General features: G+C 38.0%; 1 protein-coding gene across 1 annotated transcript in view; it reads left to right on the top strand.

Moving 5' to 3' along the window:
• The window catches only part of BCKDHB (branched chain keto acid dehydrogenase E1 subunit beta), a 209,901-nt gene extending 189,023 nt beyond the window's left edge, over positions 1 to 20,878 (top strand). The window contains exon 10 of the mRNA XM_028108102.2: positions 20,730 to 20,878. Within this exon, the coding sequence (XP_027963903.1) occupies positions 20,730 to 20,870 (141 nt within the window). The 3' untranslated portion in view covers positions 20,871 to 20,878. The remainder of the gene's footprint in view (positions 1 to 20,729) is intronic.
• The last annotated feature ends 4,114 nt before the right edge of the window (positions 20,879 to 24,992 follow it).

Here is a 24,992-nt window from a genome sequence, read left to right as displayed (position 1 = left end):
TCTTTGAACTGGGGAAAGTGTCAGCTTCCCCCAAAACACAGGGGAGAGAGACAGAAGAAGAAGAATGGATATCTGAAGGAAAATCTGGATACTCTTGGAAGGGGGGAAGATGGGAATGGATGCTGGGCAGCCAGTACCGGCCACTACATACAAAGTCATAGTGATGCAATATAATGAATTATTTTACATTCATACATTTTTGATACTTTTGATGGGGACATTTTGAATGGCATACAGAAAATGCTGTAGCGATGGTATTTCTCTGAGCATCAGGTATTTCAGGGAAAAATCTTTCTGTGATAGTTTAGAATATAATATGATAAATATCAAATAATAATTTCCTACATCAAAATGGTTTATTTATGTAAACATGATAGCATATGCCAGTCTGTAACATGTGTTACTGATTCTTGTGGAAACTCTCATTACTTCACAACATTATTATTGTGGCAGAATCTAGCCTTCCATCATTGTATTTCTGGAGATTATCAGGCAAACACATTGCTGCCCTTTTTCTGGTTACTATTTAATAGAAAAATGTGGTTCTTGGGTATATATATCATTTTAAGATTCTGCAAACTCTGCCTAGAAAATGGAACAAATGCTAATGAGAGCTTGACAAAGGGCTGGCAAAACCTTCTACAAAATGGCATTAACAGGTGAAATGAAAGAAGGTTGTTAGAGGTCTAAAGACTGTTTAATCATAACCATCAGTCTTAGAACTGTTTTGTGTTCAGTTATAGTTGACACAGGCTAGGTTGATCTATTTAATGGTGTCAATAATGTTCTTAGGAAATGTTTGGTATCCCCAAGCAGTTTCTTAACAGGAGAGTGACCAGAAAACTACTTGCTAGTTTCTGGAAGTTTAAATTGTCTGACTTCAATCACCTCTCTTCAGTTTGGGATTAAAATCTGGGACTAAAAATACTCAAGGAAAAAACACTGTAACTTCACTCCAACTATGAGAGAATCATCAGACAAATCCCGATTGAGGGACATTGTACAGAATACCTGACCAGTACTCCTTAAAACTGTCAGGGTCATCAAACACAAGGAAGGTCTGAGAAACAAGTCACAGCCAAGGAGATCCTAATGAAACGAGAGGACAAAATATAATGTAGAACCCTGGAGTGGAAAAAGGACATTGGTGGAAAATTGAGGAAATATGAATAACGGGTAGACTTTAGTTAATAATAATGTATCAGCATTGGTTTGTTAATTGTGACAAATGTACCATTACTAATGTGAAATGTTCGTAATAGTGGAAACTGAGCATGGGCATATGAGAATTCTGTACTATCTTCACCATTTTTCTGTAAATGTAAAACTACCTTTAAAGTTATTTTTAAAATTTTGGGAACACATTTTTGCAGGAAAGACTTTCCACCACGAGGTAACAGCAGCAGAGCCTCAAGCTACAGCTTGACTAACGCCAGAAGTCCTGTGTTCTTTGGGGTCCTCTGTGTAGTCACTGAGGCTGGAGTGCCCCTTAGATTTGGCGTTTGGACTTCTGGGTCTATGACCTCCTTTCTGTCTGTCTGTCTGTCTGTTTCACTATCATGTAGTATAGGCTAAGAAACAAGGAAACTAATATCCCCTGTATGCCAAGCACGTACTGGACTTCACTAGAATTAAACACATCCAATTTTTAGAAGCCTGTGGAATAGATCTACCATTTCCACAAATGAGAAAAACTGAGATTCAGAAGACTAATTTGCCCGGAGTCAGATGCTTCCTGACAGACTCCACACAAAAGCCTGGTTATTACTTCATTTCGAGGCCTTTCTTCCTCCTTACATCTATGCCTTCTTTCTTATGCAGAGAGCACATCGGCAAGACATTTTTTTTAGCCTATACCTTTAAAAAAACAAACAAACCTTTTAAATAAGTTTTTGAATGATCATAGACACTCAGGAAGTTGCAAAAATAGTACTCACAGCCCTGTGTACCCTTCAGCGAGCGTCTCTCCATGATGACATCTATATCTCTAGTATGATATCGAAACCAGGAAATGGACATTGGTACAATGCTGTTAACTAGACTACAGAACTTTTCACCATTTATTCAACCCATAATCGCGCATGCACATGAGCAGTTCTATGCAGTTTTATCCCACATGTAGACTTGAATAGACACCACCACAGTCAAGACACAGAATTGTTCCATCACAATACCTTTTTATATTTGCTCCCTCTACCATCTCCAGTCTGCTGGCAACCACTCATCTTTTCTCCGTTTCTGTAGTTTTGTCATTTCAACAATGTCTATGTGTATGGGATTTTTTTGAAATTTGACATTTTTCACTAAGCATAATGCCTTTGAATTCCATCCAGGTTGTTGTGTATATGAATAGCTAGTTCCTCTTTATTACTGATTAGTTTTTCATGGTATGGATGAATATACCACAGTTTTTTAACCAGTTCCCCATTGAAAGACAGCTGAGTTGTCTTCAGTTTTTGATATTATGAAAAAGTTGTTGTGAATACATGTGTGTACGTTTTTGTGTGGCTCTGTTTTCACTTCTGTGCGAAAAATGCCCAAGAGTATGATTGCTGGGTCAGATGGTATCAGTGCACGTTTAGCTTTACAAGAAATTGCCAAGCCGTTTTCCAGAGCTGCTTGTCCATTTTACATTCCCTCCACTGGTGTATGAGTGATCACATTCTCACCTGTGTTTGGTGTTGTCACTGTCTTTGTTTTTGTTGCAAAAAGTGTGTGGTGATAGTTCATTGTAGTCTTAATTTTCATTTCCCCAATAGCTAATGTGTTGACAATTTTTCCATGTATTTATTTGGCATCTATCTCCTCTCTAAAGAAATGTCTGTTCCTGTGTTTTGCCCACTTTCTGATCGGATCATTTCTTTGTTTACTGCTGAGTTTTGAGAGTTGTTTACATATCCTGTGATTTAAGACCTCTGCTAGATAAGTGATTTGCAGAAATTTGCTTCCAGTCTGTCCTGTGCCTACTTTTGCTAAATCTAACATTTTACCCTGTCCTCGAGGTTCTGGTCTTCCCTTGAGGAGCTGCTCCTGCCTTTTAACCCCAGGAAACTATTCTTATGCATTTCATCATGAAAGAAGATTTTGTCCAACTTCTGGGTTTTTGTTACAAATCAAAGAGTGTTTTCCCCACCCTCTCTGCACTTCTTATTCAAGAGATTCTGACACTTCTCTTTGATGATGTCTTTCCCACCCATTTTGTTAATGGTGATAAGATTGTTTTCACCAAAATGGCCACCTCTCCTGTACTTTTGATCCCCTTCCTATGTAGTTAGCCCCCTTTGGTGTTTATTCTTAAACCAAAGCATTTTGTGACTTCTTAAGGTCCTTGGGGTTTCTTTTGTTTTCTTCCTTTTGTTTTTGTTTGTTTGTTTTGTTTTGGCTCTGGCCATCTATATTTTATTTTATTTTTTTTGGCCATTCGATTGTCGAAATGGTCATCTACCAACCTTGAGTCTAAGCTTTGTCAAGAATTCAGGGCTGAAGTTCTTTTTGTTCCAAATCTGTTGGCTTCTGTTTTCAGTATTGAAGGGCAAATGACTCTCAAGCCCTTGCCTTTCTCCCCTGTCCGAAAGATGTAAAGATAAGTGAAAACTGGAATTTTCCAAGTAAACCTCTACTGAGTGAGTACCCGCTGTGTGCCAGACATTGTATGCTATGATGCCTTCTATTGAAGGGACTCAGGAAGGGCATTTACTCTTTCAGTGACTGGAGTTCGATTTCTCTTATTATCATGCTGATCAATGTACCCTGGCAGGCAGTGAGAATGATTAAGAAAAGCTAGAGCCACACTGTCTCGTCACTTACCTAGTTGATAACAGAATCAGGACAAGGACCCAAGTCTTCTACTTTGCAGTACAACGTTTGTCTGAAAACCAAAGAAGCTGAGACGTTTTGTCATTCTTTTTCACAAAGAGAACATTTTTTCACAAAAAAAGCTAATGGGCATTAAACTTTCTACAAGAGTCCAAATAATAATTCCAAATAATAGAATTTTCAAATAATCAGGATTTTTATAAATCAAAATTAAGATAAATGCTAAGCAAAACCAAATATACCCTTCTCAATGACGTATGATTGGGCACATGGAACACTTTCTAATTATATTTTGCCTTCATTTTTATATTACATCACAACCAGCCCAGGTTGCTAGGTAGCAACATTAATATGGGACTAGCTCAGAATTTGCTATATTATAATCAGCTTTGGTGACAGGAAAGCCAGAAAGGACATGAAGGAAGGGGAAGGTTTTTCTCTACTGCCCCTACATGGAACACATGAAAATCTGTTTCTCTCTGCAGTGGATTCCAAATCCTTGCCAAAGGAACAATAAATAACATTTATAAAAATATGATCTCCATGCATGTTGTTAGGCCATTTTGAGCCTTTTTCTGTATAATACATAACCATAAAAAAACCACTGAGAGAGATGCAGAGATAAGAAATAGGGAGAGGAAGTCAGTAGTGTGAGTAAATGGGAAATTGATATTATCGCTAAGGAACTAGATATAGTAGTAGATCTATTGAATTGCTAGAAGAGAAAAGGTGTTTGAATATTAGCCAAGAAGGGATTCCAGTTAACCACAAAGTATAGTAAAGTACTTCTAGTACTAAAATGCCCTGTTTTTATTTTCCTCAGAAGTGGGCATTTCAGTGTTGATCCTTAGAAAGTTTTCTACTGAATGAGGTGATAATTTCCCCAAAATTACACTCCCCAAATGATCTGTGTCTATTGTGTACTTTGACTTAGTACCCTCATCCCCGTATTGTTTTGGGTCTCTGGGTCTCATTATCGGCAACTCCAGCCTTCATCTCTGATGATGTTTCTGATTTCTTGCAAGTGAACCCCGAGTTTACCTGGAGAATCTTATAAATCTCTGTAGCTGCTCTTGTATGTACTCGGTGAAATATAGATATGTGAAATATCAAAACCATATGTTACTGTCTTCCTGCCAGGGCTGGTCTGTTGCCCACCTGGCCATCTGGTTGCCCACCCCCCTCCCTCACCCCGTTGTTCCTCCTTCCGTGTGCCCCCTCCCCCTCCTCCTGTGCTACAGTCCCACCAGCTTTCTCTCTCCATCTCTGGATCCACCAGGCTCTTCTCTGCCTCCGGGCCTTGGTATTTGTTGTGTGACCTGGAAGGCAGGCTTCTACCTGGTTCTTGGCAGAGCTGGTTACTCACGGTTTTTGATCGCCACCTCCTCAGAAAACCCCTTCCCTGAGCCCTCTGGGTAGCTTGGAGCTCTAGCTCCCCGTTATTACCTAGTGCAGACCCCTGCATACTTCCTTTCTAGCATGTCCTCATACCTATTTCCCCCACTAGAATATAAAACTCTGAAGGTAGGGACATAATAGGCTCTGAAGTATTTGATAAATGATTGAACACATGGATTTTAGAATCAACATCAAGGTCCTGAAGGCCTCCTGGACAAGGGCATTTGAGCTGACTTTGGAAAGTGGACTATGTGAAGATAGCAAGGGAATAGAAAAATCCGAGAGTTGAAGAGAGAGAGAGGTTTGTGTAAAGGCAGTCTTCTAAAAAATGGTAAGCTTCGGAGTAGAGGTGAGCCTGTTGCACGTCTGTACTGGGCTGGGAGGGAAATAGGGATAAATAAAGAATAAGCTTTGGGGAGCCAGGAAAAGCTCTTAACTAGGGGAGGGCATGATCACAATAAATAGTGTGGCATCTGGTAGATGAGTAAGACGGTGTTCAGTAATTGCTAAGGAGTGAAAATGTCCACACCCCAACTCCTGTCTTGTTGATTTTTTTGCCTCATCAGTGACTAAGCTCATTAATGCCCCAGAGTGAAAACAGTGTAAGTAGAAACTAGAACCGTTTGGTTAGCAGAGATCTACTGAGCCCTACCCTGCGTCAGGCACCGTACCTCCAAGGCAATGGAGCTGCGCAAAACAGTGTGCGCGATGGTTTGTAGTGTTGGTTTTTGCACACCTAAAGTGAGGCACAACTGAAGAGACTTAGCTCTTGATACTGGAATCAGTGAAGACAGAGCTGGCAACCGAGTATCTCCTTAAATTGGAGGGAGATGTTGTTTCATTTAATCAATGTAATCAGCTTATTTATTACCCTGCACGGTCATAATTACGTATTAGGAAATAACCACAGATAAGAACTACAGCCATTCCAATGTGTGCTGCTTTTAAGAAACTCCAAGGGCTGGGTGGAAGGGTATGTTCTTTTCGTGTCAGTTTTGCTTCCTATATGTCATTTGCTCCCTGGAGACCGATTTCCTTCTTCTGCCTGGACCTCCGCACATAACCCATTCCAGCTGTAACATCCTTAGATTGTTTATGTCACCAATTTTACCTTGTTTTGAAACTGAACTGGGGCACAATGGCTGATTTCCTTGTTTTTGCATTTATTGACAAAGCTGAATTTCCGTGAAACCGTTCAGTCAGCAAACAGTTTGTTTTGCACAAAAAGTAGTATATTTCAGTCTTGAAGCTAGTTCCTATCATTGTGGCCATAGAAAAGGAAACCTTTTTTTTTTTTTTTTTTTAGGGAATATTAGTGTTCAGAGCTGTTGCTTATTGATAGGGAGAGGGTCGTTGCCATAGCGATCTAACAGCCTCTGGAGGGAATGCGGTCATGGCCTTAAGCATCCGGCAACCCACCCAGTTTGGAGAGCCCCTCTGAAAAGAATTTCCTTCCTTGGAAATTACTTGAGTTACTGAAATAAAAATCATTTAATTTCTGTAACTCAGATATGCCCATAGGTTTGTTTTGCACACTTACCGACTGTCATTAAAAGAAAACCATTTATAATAAATACACAGTATATGTGATTTTCTTCAGGAATGAGGCCAAATAGATTGCATATCAATTGTCCCATAAACGCGTTCTCAAACTCACAAGGCCACTTTTGACTTTTTTCACGTGAGGAATAGAGCTTGAAAACCAGTTCAACAAGATGCTGATTGAATGTTTATTTATCACTGTTTGGGGTTTTCAATATTCGGTGAATATTCGTAGGTGGAAGAAACACTCATGACATACAGAAATCTGTTCAAGCTGTGCTGGGTGAAAATACTCATATATAATACTTGTCTAACAGTAACATAAACCTGCAATCGGTAGTTCTGAATCCGAAATTGCTCGCAGGGCTGATTGATGTGTGAACACTGTATTTACAGGACCAAGACCGCACATTTGCTCTGCAGCTGTGTTTAATGGTTATCAGTTTGGCGCGCAGCATGATTGTTTTGGAGGGAGAATAGACACTTCAGATCCCTTTTGGCAATTCTGAAGTAACTGAAGTACCTACTGCTGAAGTGAATCATACAAACTTAATTAGATTTGCTACATAATTAGCATTTGAGGAAACCTAAGGAAAATCCTTGTGGGTTGGTGATTTGTTATGTCAGACATACAGGCATGCTCATTCGGGGGACTGGGAATTGAAAACGATGAAATGTTAATGCATCATAACCCAGATATATTATATACATATATAATTTTTTAATCAAGCTTTCCAATGCGATATTTTCTTACGGATGTCTGAAGTTCTTGTCACAGACCACCAGGACCTGTCTGTTTCTATGCATGGGGACGGACCCATCCGCACACCGCCATGCGCACTTGGTGGCACTTCTGTGTGTGCAACTAGCTTTACACCTATAATGAGAGCCCACAGCTATAACATCCTAGTGCCAGCTGTGGAGCCTGGGCCAATAACCACTAATTGAAACCAGTGAGTAGAGTCTGAGACAGGAGACCCCATACCGCACTTACATTTACTTTTTAATTTCAGATTAATTTAATTGTATTTAATCTTGATTTATTAATTTAATCTAGATTTTAATAAATTTTAAATTTATTAATTTAATCTAGATTAATTAATTTAATCTTGTCTGTTATCTGTCGTTTTCATTGCAAAAAAAAGAATTTAATTTTATTCTCAAAAGACATTTCTTTAAGTACTCCAGGAATTTTCTTCTGTAGTTTTGGAGCTCTACAAAGTGAGTTGACCGTGGAGAATAGCTATAAAATATTTACTGCAAGGAGAGGATTAAATTTCATATTCCAATTTAAGTTAAGGCTAGGATAAAACTTGTAACCCATGTGTATTTGAAATATTTTTCTACTCTATCAAAAAGCTGTCACTTTCTTATCAAATTACTTAGCTTATTAAGTTAAATCTAGATTTTCCCATAGATAAGGAAATGAAAGGAGGCAAGTTTCATTTCCTGGTGAAGCACTGAACAGATTTTCTTGATTCTTACGGTGGAAGCAACTTTAAACTTACAGCCCACCATTGGTTGAACATCCAGTTTTTTTCTCAGAATTCAAAATCAGCTTCAGAACTCAAAGTGGCAGTTTATGCCCTGCACTCAAGCAAGCCCATAGTAGAAACAAGTTCCACTCATGTCCTTCCTTCCCCTCATTTTCCCATCTTCTCCCAACAAACATCTGAAAGAAACCAAACCTATAAATCCACGCTGAACCTACTGTAACTCTAGAGACCCATCTCTTCCCTGATGACCACTGCCCCCCAAAGACACTAAACTGCTAAGCCTTTTATTAAAAAGTATATATTGATCGGGACTTGCATCAACAAGTAGGCAATTCCACCAGTTTCTCTTTCACAGGTGTAATGATAGCACAAAATACAAATTTTGCCTTCTATCCAAGCCATACTCTCCTGCCCACTTTTAAATCCAAAGCCCTGTAGAGTGCACCCAAGAGTAAGTGGGCGAGCTGGTTCACGTACCAACAGAGCCGTGTGCACCTGTGCGATCTTGGCCACCTCACTTAACCTCTGCCAGGCTCTTTTCACTTGTCACCACCCCATAGAGTTGCTGAAAGGATTGAGACTATATAAACAATCGTGCTTGTTTATTATTAAGTAAGAACATCTCTTTGGTTACTAGTTAGTTAGTGTCTGGCTGTTTGTTCTCTATATGTGTGTACCTGTTTTTTTTTTCTGAAGTGATAGGCATATGAACGAATACATTTCTTTTCCTGTAGGCCTCCATGTTGTGTGCCAGGATATTCACCAGGATTTGTTGATTAAACACAGAATTATTTGTTTGTGTCAATGTGTGCTTATGCACATCCTTGTCTGTGGTATATGACCAATAGGGAAACTCCTGTGATCTCGGGGCAGGGGCGGTGGGTGGAATCCGTGCTGTGTGTTTTAGCCTGATTCCTAATTGAGGGACCTGATTGAATTTTTGTAGAGTTCATCCTCAAATAAGTAGATAAAAATTAGTAAGTAAATGCTTTGGTCCATCTAAATAAACTGTGTGAATATCACCCTTTTATAGAAACATAAATTTAGTTCATCTAAAAACAGTACCTTTGGCATTTTTAATATTATATTTTTGCACTTAACTATAAAAGTATCCAGAACCAGGTCCTAGTTATTGTTAAACCACCTTTCACTAGTGCAGCTATAGTTTTATCAGGCTTATTAGAAGTTTGTCCACAGTGAGCATGCAATATAGACTTTGTGAGAATTAGGTTCATCTTATCAGCACATGTATTTACCCAATTATGGGCATTAAAAAGGAGGCACGTGTGTTTTTCCTCTAATTCTGAAATACTCCTTGATTCTGGAAATTCTGAAAATGTGTATATGCGAATACATAGACATTTAATCTGAAAAGCTTCTTTGTAAGAAATGTTAACCAACTGTAAAGGTAGAAACATAGATATGTTAATGCAGCAAAGAGGAAAATATATTTTGGGTTCTGCATTATATTTTAATTGGACACGGACAATAATTACAAGTGCTAGATTTGTTGAATGAAAAGGTTAAACTCCCTGTATTAGTAAAAGTCATCTGCATGTAAATAATGAGAGCGCTAACAAGCCTTTTCTTACTTAGGTCAGAGATTCCTGCCAAAAACTTGTTTGCTTTGTAAATTAGTTCAATTATTAAAGTTTGGGAGTGCTGCTCCTGCTGGGAACCAATTAACAAATTTTTGAATACATCTCCCTGATAATTGATGATAGCCTTAGAGCATTTATTTCTGCTGTGCTTTTCTTAATAAAATTGTAGTGATCTAGTGACCAGAATTAAATTGCTGAAAAACAACTTGGTCTGATTTATTCATTCAGCAAAACCAAGCTTAAAGGCTGTGTTGCTATGACACCCAAGATTAACTTTAAAAAAAAAAAAACTGTGTTTAATTTCAGTAAAAACATTGGCACATCTCTTTTGGCATTATGTAGATAAAATAAAGTTGATCTTTTCCCTTTCCCTTGCCTTTTTTACAGTTAACGATGTAGCATTTAGTTTTTACATTTAGCATTTAAACATGAAAGTAAACATAAACTAGAAATTTGACATATTTAAAGAGAAGGAAAAAACAATAACAAAAAACAAACTTTATATGGTAACAAGAGATCATTCGTACAATAGCAGATATTTTAGCCATCATTTCTTTATCCAGCTTCTCAAACTTTTTAGAAAGATGGTGCCAGATAGGGGGAAATCACTTTTTCTAGTAGTTTCGTTTTGTGACCAGTCTTGAAACTTAAAATCAGGTTGCAGAATGGGGACAGTGACAAATCCTAATAGAAATTTTCCTAGCGCACGTTCAGTTTCCCAAATTCTAAAGGAATATATTTTCCGTGTCTCGAGACAAAAGAATCATCAGTTTGCTTCAGCCAGGATTAATTTCTGCCTTCCGAGCACCATTTGGTGGTATGAGAATGCTCTAGGAATAATTTTATGGAAAAAAAAACTATCAGAAAAACTGAATGCTTTGTCAGATCGTCGAAAGTTGCTTAATAGGAGTATCTGAAGCTTCCTGCTGCCAAACAAAAGCAAGAATCCTACCTGACTGAGAGCGGTTTGTTCATGAGATGACCCCAGTGCAGCACGTCGCTTATGTTTATCATTATGGACCCACATTCTCAGGAAATTCCACTTTCCAACTTTGCTGCTGCCGATGCTTGCTTCTATAGGGAAGAATTCTGAACTATAAAATTTGAGAAGCTTCAGCGTCTGTGGAAATTTGAGAGCATTGCCTTCCCCCCGGCACCCCATTGAATATAAATTGTTTTAACAAAAGCATTGTAGCCACAGTACGTGGTAAATGCCAGAATTTGCCCATAGTATGTCGAAAATAATTTTAACATTAGCTTTTGAACTTTGAAAGCCTCAGGGTCTCTTTGGAGACTGCGTGCTGCAAATAAACACGATGTTTATGTGCAGGAGGATTGAAGGAAGAAATGACTGTTTTTAGCTGCTGTTTCTCGCTGTGTTCTTCAGGTGAGGGAGGCGCGGCAGTTGTGGGTCACAGCTCAAGACCGCGTGTGGGGGAAAGCTGGAAAGCAGAACCAAACCTTGACAGGTTTTACCTGGAAAACCAAAGTCGTTTGGATGGGGTGTGGCTTTTACCTTTGTGGCTGCTAATTTAATTTTTATGAAAAGCAAAATGAGTTAATATTTATAAAGTAGTACAGTCCCTGGGCCATAATGAACACTATGTACTTTCTTAAAAAGCAATCTGAGATAACATAAATTATAGAAATGAATTAGCACTTAGTTTCACTTATTTCTGATTTTAAAACCGTGGAAGTTACAAAACCATCATTCTGAGAGAAAAAAAAAATCCCTATTATGTAATAAATTGCTGATGTTAATGTTATATTTTGATTTTAAAATTTGTTCTACTTCAGTTTCTACAGTTAATCTGTCGAGATTCATAGATAATTTTATATTAACATGTTTATATTCTAACACAACTATAGAATTTGAGACATGAATCATTTCTGTGCATGGTTTAATATCATACTCCAACTTTGTTTTAGGTAGCGAGACTGTATCCGGGGAAACCCATTTAGTTCAGAAATAATATTTCTAACTTCAGAAAATAAGCTTCCATTTTAAAAATGGAATTTGAATTTAAATGAAAATCCTAATTTAGAATTCAGTCCCATTCTTTAGCTAGAGAAATCGTGGAAAACAAAAATTGTACCAGATTGCCAGTAATTTGCATTAAAGAGGAAGAAATGGAATTTTTTTTACAAGTCCTCAGATACTGAAGACATTTCAGTGAAGTTAAGTCAGAGAGATCTCAGTTTTTAATTTAGTCCAGGTTATGATTTTACACAGAAACCTTGCTGAAATAGCTGGGCTTGCCTATAATGTTTTAGGTGTTATAGAAAGCTGGATAAAATGATATTATTCATATACTGTTTTACTTAGTTACACTGGTTCCACTGTGTTTTCGAAGTGAGAGACTTCATATCAAGAAGTGTTTGTTGAATGCATCTCCTGTGCACAGGGTATCAGAAAAATAAAAAAAGCATGGCTTTGATGTTTGAGGGCAGATTAGGGACTGTGCTGTCTGAAGAATTAATTTCATAGGTCTGTGCTATGTAGAAAATTGGTACAGCCTAGTCTTCTAAGCTAAGTTTTAAAAACATGATAACATACTGTTGAAACCATTAGCTTAAATGAAAAGTAATACTGTAGATTAGCAAAAGTTGTATTTATTTAATTCAGTAATGAAATTAATTGGAGCTACTGGCATAGTGCCTTCACAGGTTTCTGTGACTCATTTGCTCAGGAAGTGTGATTCAAGACACCAGAATCATTTTTTCTCCACTGCTAAAGCTCATGTTTTGGCTATGGGCAAGTTTTCATGGCAGATTTAAAACAAATTTAAAACAAATATTCTCTGATAGTATTGGGAAGCTGGGGGATGTCTAGCCTATAAGACTATTATTCAACTCATAATCAAAATATAAGTCTCCAAGTTCATTGCCTTCATTGCTATCAGGTTTGCATCATTCGGTATTTTTTTTTTCATATTTTTAGAGTTTAACTCTTGCCCTGCTCATTATGACCTCTAGGTGACTAACTGAACTTAGAAGCGAAATCTCTGTGGTTTTATCTTTAATTTAATAATTTAACTAAATTAGGACTAAATGGTATTGGAATTTAGTTTTAAAACTGAGCACATCCAGAAATCATTTAAAGCTGTTTCTTAATTTTTTTCTCCTAGAGAAGAAATGATAACTCTATGACCTCTACATCTTGTTCGGTGCTCATTACATTTATAGCTTAATTTACTCCCATCCTATCCCCTCTTGGAAATGCAATATATTCTTATAGTTTAAATGGGTTGTTGGTGGCATAATAATGATCATGTGATGTGGAGCTTTTTGTTTGCAAAATAATTTAAAAATTAATTTTCCAAGCTATTACTTTGAAATTAAGTCGTGAACCGATGTTTCTCCTTATTCCAAGGAGGAATGTGAAATCTTGATTATCAGGTAATCCCACAGGCAATGTATGCCCATTTCGACTTGCAATTTGTCTCTCATTACAGCATCCTGCTTTTCTGACTTTCCATTAAATGTTCAGAAAAATTAGTTTTTTGGGAAAATTTAAGTAGTTTTAATCAGCCTATATGAACTATAAAACATAGGAACATATATAAAAGACCCAAAGTGTTCTTATCTCACTTTAAACTTTTCTTCACAACTTTCCAACTCAAGATAATATGTTGTCTTACACAATAGGCTGTCTCCAGCTTTCTGTCAATAGAAGAACTGAATAAAAATTTTTCCAGAATTGCTCCTAGAAAGAAATCCAAGCCTGGGATTGCCTTGAATTAAAAAATAAAGACCAGGGGCGCCTGGGTGGCTCAGTCGTTAAGTGTTTGCCTTCAGCTCAGGTCATGTTCCCAGGGTCCTGGGATCAAGCCCCGCATTGGGCTCCCTGCTCCGCGGGAAGTCTGCTTCTCCCTCTTTCCACTCCCCCTGCTTGTGTTCCCTCTCGCTGTCTTTCTCTCTGTCAAATAAATAAATAAAATCTTGAAAAAAAAAATAAAGACCAAATGATTGCTTTAAAAACAAATTAAATGATACTGAGTGGTCTTTTATTCTTGACTCTATTTTTCAAAATGTCTATACCTCGGTTACATTCAATTATATTGGGCTCTTTTACTTGTAACCTTCCAGTAGCTGACAGCCTAATTTGCTATAGTAGCATTGCTTGGAAATGATGTGCTTTTGGGGGGAGGGGAGGCAGATTTTTTTTTAACCATTTCCAGAGCTCTTGACTTCCTCATCTAGCCACACTCTCATCCCAGGCCCAGGAACTGGCACTTGGCGTCCAGGCTCCCTGATTCCCACCAGGGGGCAGCACTGGACCCTCCCTTTCCCTGAGGCTTGATTGCCGCCTGGCTCCTCATAACCTCAGTTCCTCATAGAGCGCTTACTTATTTTTGGTATTTCCTTACATTTTTTAAGGCTTAGTAAGTCTCCAACAAAGGGTAGCCTTTCAGGCACAGTGCTATAAGGGATATTACTTCTCAGTGTTGACTGTTCTGTGCACCAGAATCTTTTCTTCATTGATGATTTGATCTGTGATTTCAAACACTTTGTGTTTATTATAACTTGGGAAATCTCAAGAGAGAAGCAAAAACCTAGCCATTATTGAGCACTATGATATGTCGAGCTTGAAACCAGGTCCTCTTCATACGCTGCTGTATAGTCTACAGGGGCAAGTAGGCCTCTAGTAACAATAGAGTTACAAGACAAGAGGATCATATAATATAATAGCAGAATTTTTAATGCCCCTAATTTGCTGTTAAGTAAACAGAGGCTCGGAGAAGTTAAATCATCGGAAAACAAAGATTCCCTTCAAATAGAATTCCAAATTCCATGCTGTATCAATTATATTTCCACAGCTTTGCCATAAAAACAATGAAAAGATTTGTGGAAAGTGACGAAGGCCCAGTGAGGAATGTCTAAAACTGATTTCAGTGCTGTAACTCCTGCGACAGGAGAATTTATGCTTCATGTACTGAAAACTCTTAAGAGGGTTGGGGGACGCCTGGGTGGCTCAGATGGTTAAGTATCTGCCTTCGGCTCAGGTCAGGTCCTGGGATCGAGCCCCGTGTTGGGCTCCCTGCTCAGCGGGGCGCCTGCTTCTCCCTCTCCCTCTGCCTTTCCCCCTGCTTGTGCTCTCTCTACCTCTCTCTCTCTCTCTCAAATAAATAAAATCTTAAAAAAAAAAAACTCTAATGGGGAGATGCGGTTAAGTGCTGAGAGATCTTGAATGATCCCGTGAAAGCCCTGATCTATACACATTTACATACACATAGTATATACTCGATATTATGTTCACCAAAACACAGGACTAAGTGCAGTACACTCAATTTTTAGAAACCTGTTGATAATTTTAGTTTTCTTAAAACAGTAACAGATCCTCTTGTAATTAATTTTTACTTACTCTCTCTTACCTGCTAAAAAGTATCCAGGCTCTCTGTCCCTCTGCAATCTCAACAAGACACTTAAAACTTTGTTTTGTTGCAGAACATAGGCAAATAAATAATTTATTTTGCTTGCATTTATGATTTTTATGATTTGGCATTATCATTTCAGATTGTCGGCTTCCTTTTCTGGTTAAAATATGCATAGCAACCCAGATGGCTAATATATAAACAATTTGAGTGATGCTTATTTAAATCATTTAGGCTAGCTCAGGAGGTTGCTGAGCCCCGCGACCATCTGTTTATTGCTCTGTGTGTTACTTCTAGGCTTAAGTGTGCGCTTTCACCTTCTTCACATTGTCTTAGCCTTTACCTTCCTGATATATACACGGAAGAGCCTTCTTAGACTCAATTTAACCCTTTATGCCTCTTGAGGTTCTGTTCTAAAACCTTAATCCCAACCTGCCTTCTATTTTACCATTCCTTTTTATTTTAGTTTTTCCTGTTACTACTATCCTCAACAGTCACTTCGCAGATGAGTGACTAGGAACACGGGCTTTGTAGTCAGGTTAGAACCTCATCTGTGAAATGGAATATAATACCTACCTCATAGATTTGTGAGAATGATTAAACGAGATAAAATATATTCATTACATACTATTCTGCTACATCCTAAGTACCGGTTACTATTATTAGCATGTTTTAGAAAGAAAATTCTCATAATGACAAAAGGACATTCAGAAGTAAATTTCGAATACCATATACTAGAATTTCACACAACGGTCTTTTGGAAGGAATATCTGTTTCTCCCTAAGCACCTGACTGGGTGAAAGCACACACCACAACAAAATGTATGTAGGCATTACCAGGTGATGGCGTGAGGGTTACGCCCCTCTTTCACTGGATCCATGGCGAAACTTTGGACCATGAATAGCTGGAGAAAAGTTTTCTCTTGGCACCTATCTGGGTTCTCTTCTGATGTCCCTGGTTACATATTAGACTGTAATCTGCTTTGGAACCTCACCTTCACATTTGTAATGGTTCCCTGTGGACTGAGCTGGTCCACATACAAGCTTTCCAAGGAAAGAGACCAGAAACTGGCCTCTCCCATGTTAGCCCCTGTGCTGGCCATGACCTGTAATCCTCACAACCTGTGGGTAAGGTCATTATTTCTTCCCAATTTTATGTGGATTACTATTTCTGAATCAAAGAGCGTCAAGAGTTTTTAAAGTCTGAGTGTGCTTATGCAGTCAATGGAAAAGAAGAATACAATTAATCTGGATGGTCTTGGAAATTCAGGGCACATGGTTACTATAGTGAATAGTGTCATAATATGGTATAAAATAAGAGATATACACTTTCTGGACGGTTAATCTGGTACATTGGTCTACAAATCTGCCAATGAGATTCAAAAAATTTTTAAAGATTTTATTTATTTATCTGACAGAGAGAGAGAGAGAGAGACAGTGAGAGACGGAACACAAGCAGAGGGAGTGGGAGAGGGAGAAGCAGGCTTCCGGCCGAGCAGGGAGCCCAATGTGGGGCTTGATCCCAGGACCCTGGGATCATGACCTGAGCCGAAGGCAGACGCTTAACGACTGAGCCACCCAGGCGCCCCTCAAGTTTTTTTTTGTAAGTGTGTGTGTGTGTACAGCTTCTGTAAGAAAAAACAGGTTGAACAAGGATGCCCTGTTTTGATGGTTGCCCAGAGAAACATATACCCACACGTAAGTCATTTGTATATGAAACAGTCCATTAGGAGATCGCTCTGTGCAGCTGCTTGACCCAAACATTTTTTTTCCCCAGTCTCTTTGAAAGAAGTCTTAACACAAGTCTGTGGAAGGAATAACTTAAGTCTCTCTAATAATACTTCAGTTAGCAAAGCATTAAAATGTCAAACTGTTTCAATTGGTCAGGGCATATCCTTATAAAATTGAATCATAGTCCTCTGTTACGTATTTTTCTATTGTCTTCCATGATTTTTTTAATTTGAATTCAGTTAACCAACGTATAGTACATCGTTAGTTTCTTCCGTGATTTTTCAAATATATTTTATATATTTATATACAGTACTTTAAAATCCTTTCATTTCACTTAATGTACAGTAATTTTTTCCAAATTAAGGAAATGCTACATATAAAGATACAAAACTAACATAAAATAGTAACCTTTATTCACATAAGATGATCCTGTACTCTTTTATGTCAGTGTCACTTAACTACAAAAATAATCCTATTTCATAAAAACTCAAACAATACATATAAAGTATGAGGTAGAGTCCTTTCTTACCTCTTTGCCTCTCCTGACCTCAGAGGGTGACCACTGGTTATAGTTCAAGTGCGACCTTTCAGACCTTTTTCTATGCCCATGCAAACACACAGGTGTATCTTGTAAAGAGTGACTATAACATTCTTGAGGAATTAGGAGCACTGCTATGTGGAAAAAAATTTTGATGATGTTAGTCGTTATGTTAAAAGGAGTCATTTTCACAAACACTGACAGATCGTTTTGTTGTAGCCCAGCTTTCCAAGTTTGAAGGAGTACTATTTTATACCAGGTATAAAGTCAAGGGCATTTAGTAAAATGTTTTACCTTTGATTCTCTGTACTTCACAGTTTGACCATGGATAGTTTATGAAGAGTACAGTATTCAGGGAAGATGGAAAAACAGCCAGTGTCAACTAAAGTAATAAAGCGGAGTTAATCCCATGTCAACAATTAAATTCCTTTAAAATTACTTGTTGCAGTCAAGAAACAATCCACCATTCTGTCATTTTTTTTTTTTTTAGCTTATTAGTAGGTGGAATTTCTTAGGTGACTCTTTAAACCTTATATATCTAGTGTTCTCAAGTTATTCATGAAGATTTCCTGTTGAGAGGAAAAACCGGCATTTATTTGGCGTTTGACACTATAAATCACAGTGGTTATGGGGGCAGAGGGAGGTCTGTAAAGGGCCAGTTGGATCTCTTTGATGCTAATTTGTCCTGTTCCCAGGCCCTTTCTGCCCTGATATGCTTGCCACTTAAAGAAATATGCACAGAGGATAGGCAGTGAGCATCAGGATTCCTTTATGTAAAAATTTCTGCTCAAATGAAAATTTTAGACTACTACAATAGCCAAACTGTGGAAACAGCCCAAGTGTCCATTGATGAATGGATAAAGATGTGGTATATGTGTGTGTGTGTGTGTGTGTGTGTATGTGTGTATGTATGTGTGTATACATGTGCGTATATGTGTGTATGTGTGTGTATGTGTGTATATATGTGTGTGTATATGTGTGTGTATGTGTGTGTATATGTGTGTGTATATATGTGTGTGTATGTGTGTGTATGGGTGTATGTGTGTGTATATGTGCGCGCGTGTATATGTGCGTGTGTATATGTGTGTGTATGTGTGTATACATGTGTGTATGTGTGCATATATATGTGTGTATGTGTGTGTATGTGTGTATATGTGTGTATGTGTGTGTATATATGAGTGTGTATGTGTGTGTATATGTGTGTGTATATATACACACACACAATGGAACACTACTCAGCCATAAAGGGAATGACATCTTGCCCTTTGCAACAACGTGGGTGGAGCTAGAGAGTATAATACTAAGTGAAAGAAGTCAGTCAGAGAAACAAAGATAACCATATGATTTTACTCATATGTAGAAATTAAGAAACAAAACAAATGAGCAAAGAGACCAAAAAAAAGAGAGAGAGCAAAATCAAGAAACGGACTCTGAACTCTAGAGAACACCCTGATGGTCACCAGAGGGGAGGTGGGTGGGGGGACGGGTGAAATAGGTGCTGGGGGTCCAGGAGGGCACTTGCTCTGATGAGTACCCGGTGTTGTGTGGAAGTGTTCAGTCGCTATGTTGTACACCTGAAATGAATATCACACTGTATATTAACTGGAATTTAAATAAAAACTTAAACAAAATAAAGCATTGTGTTAAGGAGCAAATTAAAATAAAATACAGTTAGGTAAAATATGTAAGGAAAGGTGGACCTCAAATCCTTTGTAAAGCAAGGTAATATAGAAAGTAGATGTGTAAAAAACCTAAAGTTTTTTGTTGTTGTTGGTTTTTTTCTGTTTTGTTTTGTTTTGTTTTTAGTATAGTTGACACACAATGTTACAGGTGATTTGACAAGTTTATACATTGTGCTATTTCAGCACAGGCGTAGCCACTGTCTGTCCATTATATCGCTATTACAGTATCATCGACTGGATTCCTTGTGCTCTGCTTTTTCTTCCCATGACTTAACTCATTCTATAACTGGAGGCCTGTATCTCCCTCTCCCTGTCACCCATTTTGCCCAACCCCCCACCCTCCTCCCCTCTGGCAACCATCAGCAAAAACCTAAGATTTTATTTGAGGTAATAGCTGTGAAGGGTAACATTAATATCATCTTCATAGGAACAGTTTAATCACATAGCTCCCTTTAGATTTTTTTTTAATTCTCTAAAAATTTTATTTTCAAGTTTGAATTTGTCACCTGAATAATTTTTTTTTTTCCTGCAGATAATTTCCTATAGGATTCCTCAAGTGTGGTTGGGATTTTACATTTTTGAACCATAGCCCTGGCCTCATGGAGTTCATTGTCTCTCAGGAGAGACAGATAATTGGGCAAACTACAGTTCAGTACTGTGAGAGCTAAGGGCAGAAACCCCTCTGTCAGTGGTGCGGGGTTGGGGAAGTGCCACCAGGGAAGTCTTCCCGGCGGAGGTGACTCCTAACATGATATCTGAGAGATGTGCACACACGAGTCAGGCAAAGAGCAATGGGCTTGGGCTGGGAATTGGCCAGGGAACCATCAGCATCTACCAAAGCCTGGCCATGAGAGAATCCAGAATACGGTTAAGTAAGTGCTAGAAGTTCAGTCTGACTGTAGGGTAATTAAAAACATTTATTATGATAGTTATACATGTCCACTGTATATAAAATTTGAAAAATACAGGAAACAAGAGAAAACATATGCCATCACTCATTTCAAGCTGCAGAGTTTCCTGTGAATATTTTCTTACGATTTTGTCATGCCTTATATTTGTATTTATAGGACAACACGTTTGGTATACTCCCAGTGCAGCTTAATCCAGTGCTATGTATGGAGGCATAAATGCGTGCATGTATGAAGACATTTTATTTTTTTTTAATTTTCTTTTTAAAGTTTTATTTATTTATTTGAGAGAGAGAAAGCGAGCATGGCGGGGAGGGTCAGAGGGAGAAGCAGACTCCCCGCGGAGCAGGGAGCCCGATGTGGGACTCGATCCTGGGACTCCAGGATCATGACCTGAGCTGAAGGAAGTCGCTTAACTAACTGAGCCACCCAGGCATCCCAGTATGAAGACATTTTAAATAAAATTGGGATCACGCCAAACATGCTGTTTGTTACTTTATTTTTTAACCTTTCTTTTTTACATTTCAATATACTTACTTATTTTAATGCCCTTGGATAGAATTACATTTCAAGTGGAAATGTTTCATCTCTGTGAATAAAAAGAAATATTCCTGAAGTGAGCTATTTGTATTCTTCTCTGCAGGAAGAATGTTTCCTGAACCTAGAGGCTCCTATATCAAGGGTATGTGGGTATGACACACCGTTTCCTCATATTTTCGAGCCCTTCTACATCCCAGACAAATGGAAATGCTATGATGCCCTTCGAAAAATGATCAACTATTGATCATATTGGTAAGTCAGCCCTGCATTTTGACAAAGCTAGCATATGTCACTCACATGACTGTTCCGTTAACCAAGAGCCACGGTCATCAGTGCATTGGCAATTTCCAGAACAAAGTGGATTGAAGAAAAAAAATTGAAATTTATAGTGGTATATTTACATATAATAGAAACACATCAGGTATATATTTATCTGATATCTATAAAACATGCGTGCATATATTAACATTGAGAAATCAAATATACCTTACTCCACTCTTCCAACTTTATCCTCATTTCTGTATATTTTTATCAGCCATTTAAATTGTTCATGAATTGGGTTAATTTCTGTTATTTAAAAATGGTCCTTCGAGCACCATTGGTTTGGACTCCAGTGAATTTAAACTATATGATGATTCATAACATGAAATTTGCCTTTATATTATCTAAAAATAGGTTTGTTGAGCAGGAAACCTATTTATTGTGTATAGGGAAGTTTTTACTTAAAAGAAAAATCCAGCACCACCACCATTTCCAGAATCCTTTTTGGCAAGTGAATGTTTTTAAATTGTGGATAATAAATGACATTTATTTATTATGATTTTCGATGCTTATCTGCCTCTTCAGCAGTGTTATTCTAGCAAAAAATGAATATCATTAAAAACTGTTTAATTTTCAGGTTTTAATATAGAAAGAAGTTGCTATCACTGACACTGCTTTGTTTTATCTTGGCATTTTTGAAATGCATAGATAGGATAAAATTTTACATTTAATATTTTAATATTAACATGTGATATTTACATTTTAATATCTAGATTGTCTAAAAATAGTAATAATAATACATTTTGAAGAACTGCCATCTTTCAAAGAAAAAGGGAGAATAGGCTCTGTGTAATAACATAAGCCCACACTTTTTTAAAGATAAGAAATATTGTAATTCTTGAATTCTGTGTCTGAGGAGTAAACCTAGCCCATCGAAAACCAGAGAGATACCTTTAAAGTTGTACAGATAGAGAAAATAATGCCCCCTCCATTTGCCACTATGGCCCCCACATTTTTTGCAGTTCTATTTTGAGAGTGTTGCAGATGTAAGTTTGGGCCATTAGTCCACACATCCTTGGTATTCTCTCAGACACACTGAAGGAAATGCTGTGTATCTGGTGTCCTCTTAATGTCTGTGAAAGCAGCTGGCTTCAACAGTAAGTCACACTTAGGACTAGTTAGAGGAATACCATCTCTTTTGTCCATCTTCTTCTTTCCATGGACTATCCCTAATGGAGATCCAAGGTAATAATAACGTGTGGCTATAGAGTTTAGGTGCTGGTTTAAATTTGGATATATAATTCTTTTTAAACATAAAAAATATTTAAACCTATTGAAAACATGATAAAAGAATAGTTTTTCTATGCTTTATGTGAAATATGGCATTAAGGAAAAGAGTCATGCAATTAAGAAATCTATATTTAATTCATGATGGCCAGAATGTCTATAATTGTTATTAATTTCTTTTACAGAAAAACTGGAAGATTGTGACTAGATACGGAAATATTTTTCTGAAAATTCTTTTTATTTCCTCAGACTTCTCTCTTCTTGAAAATAGAGTTTTTATGAACTGAACCATCATGGATATTGGCTGAAAATTTTTAATTAGTTATGTATTAACACATATGAATTGATTTCCATTAAGAGTGTCTGATTAACTTTTTAAAATGCTTCACTTGGTAGTCTTATAAATTCCATTTAATTACATCTGTAAATATTGGGTATGGGGTAGTATTCAATAAAGCAAAATCAGATTGTCCTCAGGTTGTGTGTCTTTTTTTTCATTAGCTAAAAGAATCTTCATCGGAGTAATAGATTAACTTGTTAATTAAATCTGAATGAAAGTGAAATGCTTAGAAATGCTGATTTTCAGCTTCATTATATTTAGTGTAGTTCTTTATGGCTAAGATGGTTGTATGTTGATGAAACTTCTGGGATATTTTTCCTGGTTCTTCCCTCTTGTCTCAACAAGATGCATTGATGGGGTTGCCTGGTGGCTTGGTCCTTAAGCTGCCTTTGGCTCAGGTCATGATCCCGGGGTCCTGGGATCGAGCCCCGCATCGGGCTCCCTACTTAGCGGGGAGCCTGCTTCTCCCTCTCCTCCCAGCTCGTGCTCTCCCTCGCTATCGCTGTCCTTCTCTCTCTCTCTCTCTCAAATAAATAAATAAAATTAAAAAAAAAAAGATGCACTGGTGGGCATACTCATTTTTTCTCCAAAGCATGGTGGGGCAGGACCATCCTTGCTGCCTCTCTTCCTAATTTTGAGAGAGGGACAGCATGAGCCTGCCTTTTGTTATAAAGTTGCCAAGCTTTTGCTACAGCTGGTTTTTTTTTGTTTGTTTGTTTGCTTTGTTTTTGCCATGATGTTGCAAAGGAGGGATCTTTTCCCATGTCCTTTCTATTATTTGTAGATAAAAAGAAAAATAACATTAGCAGCATCAAAATGCCCTGGCAGGACTCCTGGGTGGCTTAGTCAGTTAGTTGTCTGCCTTCGGTCCTGGGACCGAGTCCTGCCTCGGGCTCCCTGTTCTGTGAGGAGTCTCCTTCTCCCGCTGCCCCTCCTTCCGCTCGTTCTCTCATTCCATCTCTCAAATAAATAAATAAAATCTTAAAGAAGAAAAGGGCCCTGACAAGAGGAAGCCTCTATGTTGGGTACATTGCCAGGGCCCCTCATTTCTTAATCTGCCTCTTCTGCCCTTTGAGTTTGAGACAGGCCCGAACAGCCTCAGGAATCCCTTCGCAGGACGCCTCATCTCTGGGGGCTTGGCCCTCCCGGGTGGTGCTGGCCAGTCTGCCACCCTTTCTGTAGATTCCAGGAAGTTTGTTCTCACCAGTTCCAGCAGAAAGATACACCTCCCTAAAAATCAGAGAAACAAGGTCATAGAGTGTTTTCCTTTCTCTGTAAAGACCAAATGGATATTTTCTTATGATTACAAAGGTTTATTTTACTTTATTTATGTATGTATTTATCAGATTTTATTTATTTATTTGACAGAGAGAGACACAGCGAGAGAGGGAACACAAGCAGGGGAAGTGGGAGAGGGAGAAGCAGGCTTCCCGCGGAGCAGGGAGCCCGATGCGGGGCTTGATCCCAATCATGACCTGAGCTGAAGGCAGATGCTTAACCACTGAGCCACCCAGGTGCCCCTATTTTACTTTAAAACTATAACTTAAAAAGCTGTGGTCTGTTTATTTTTATCAGATATTTGGAGGATACAGAAATCTACAGTAATATTTGTAGATTGCCAGAAACTTGGAGGTAAAGTAAATGCACTTTATCACAGATTCTGTATAGCAATGGGCTGAAATAAAGAACCAGCGCACTTGTTAGGGTAAAAATAAAGCCCTGTCCTTGGTTTAAAAATAGAAACACCTGTATATTATAGAATTGGGAAAAGATGTACTTGTCAGCAACAAGTCTGGATAACATTTAGGGAATCCGGTTGGCTTATGATACAAGACATTCTGAGTTTAAAATGCCAAAACTCAGTAGGAGCCTTGGCTTTTCTTCACTATCCACAAAAGTCATGAGGCACCCTTGCAGGGAACTCTTCACTCACGTGGTCAGTCTAGCAGAGCAGGAAATAGGCGGTATTCAACATTGGGGCCTTAATAGGTTCTTTTGAACATATTTGTTTTAGCTGAACTTATTTTTTTAGTGGCTATTATTTATGATTTTAGTTAAAGTTACTTATTTTAAGTTAATTACCAAAGATATCTTTTTAATCTTGTTTTTTTCTATTCATCTGTTCCGGTAAGAATTTTCCCTTAGGTATTTTATTTTCCGTTCCTCTGTTTTGAAATAGCAAGCATGAGGACAACTGTGGGGATTATCTGTGCACTCAGTGCCTGAGTTGGAAGGCATTTCCCCCTTCCAGTTAGCCCTGCAGGCCCCACCAGTAAACACCCTTTCCCTTTGAAAATAAATTACTTACAATTAATATTAAATTCAGTCTATGGTGCAGGATGTACATGTACATCTAAATAATTGTCTTAAGTATATTTTCTTTACATGAAGCAAATGTTCCATATTGTGAAAATAAGAACATTGAAATGAGAAGACACCCAGGGGGTGTTAAGTGAATTTGGAGAAGTTCCGAATCTC

This window comes from Eumetopias jubatus, unplaced genomic scaffold, assembly GCF_037043125.1.
Source record: "Eumetopias jubatus isolate StellerSeaLion01/CBP00866 unplaced genomic scaffold, mEumJub1_p1.0 scaffold_6, whole genome shotgun sequence".
Lineage (NCBI taxonomy): Eukaryota > Metazoa > Chordata > Mammalia > Carnivora > Otariidae > Eumetopias > Eumetopias jubatus.
Note: the sequence above shows the minus strand (reverse complement) of the source record. Positions and strands in the feature narration are given on the sequence as shown.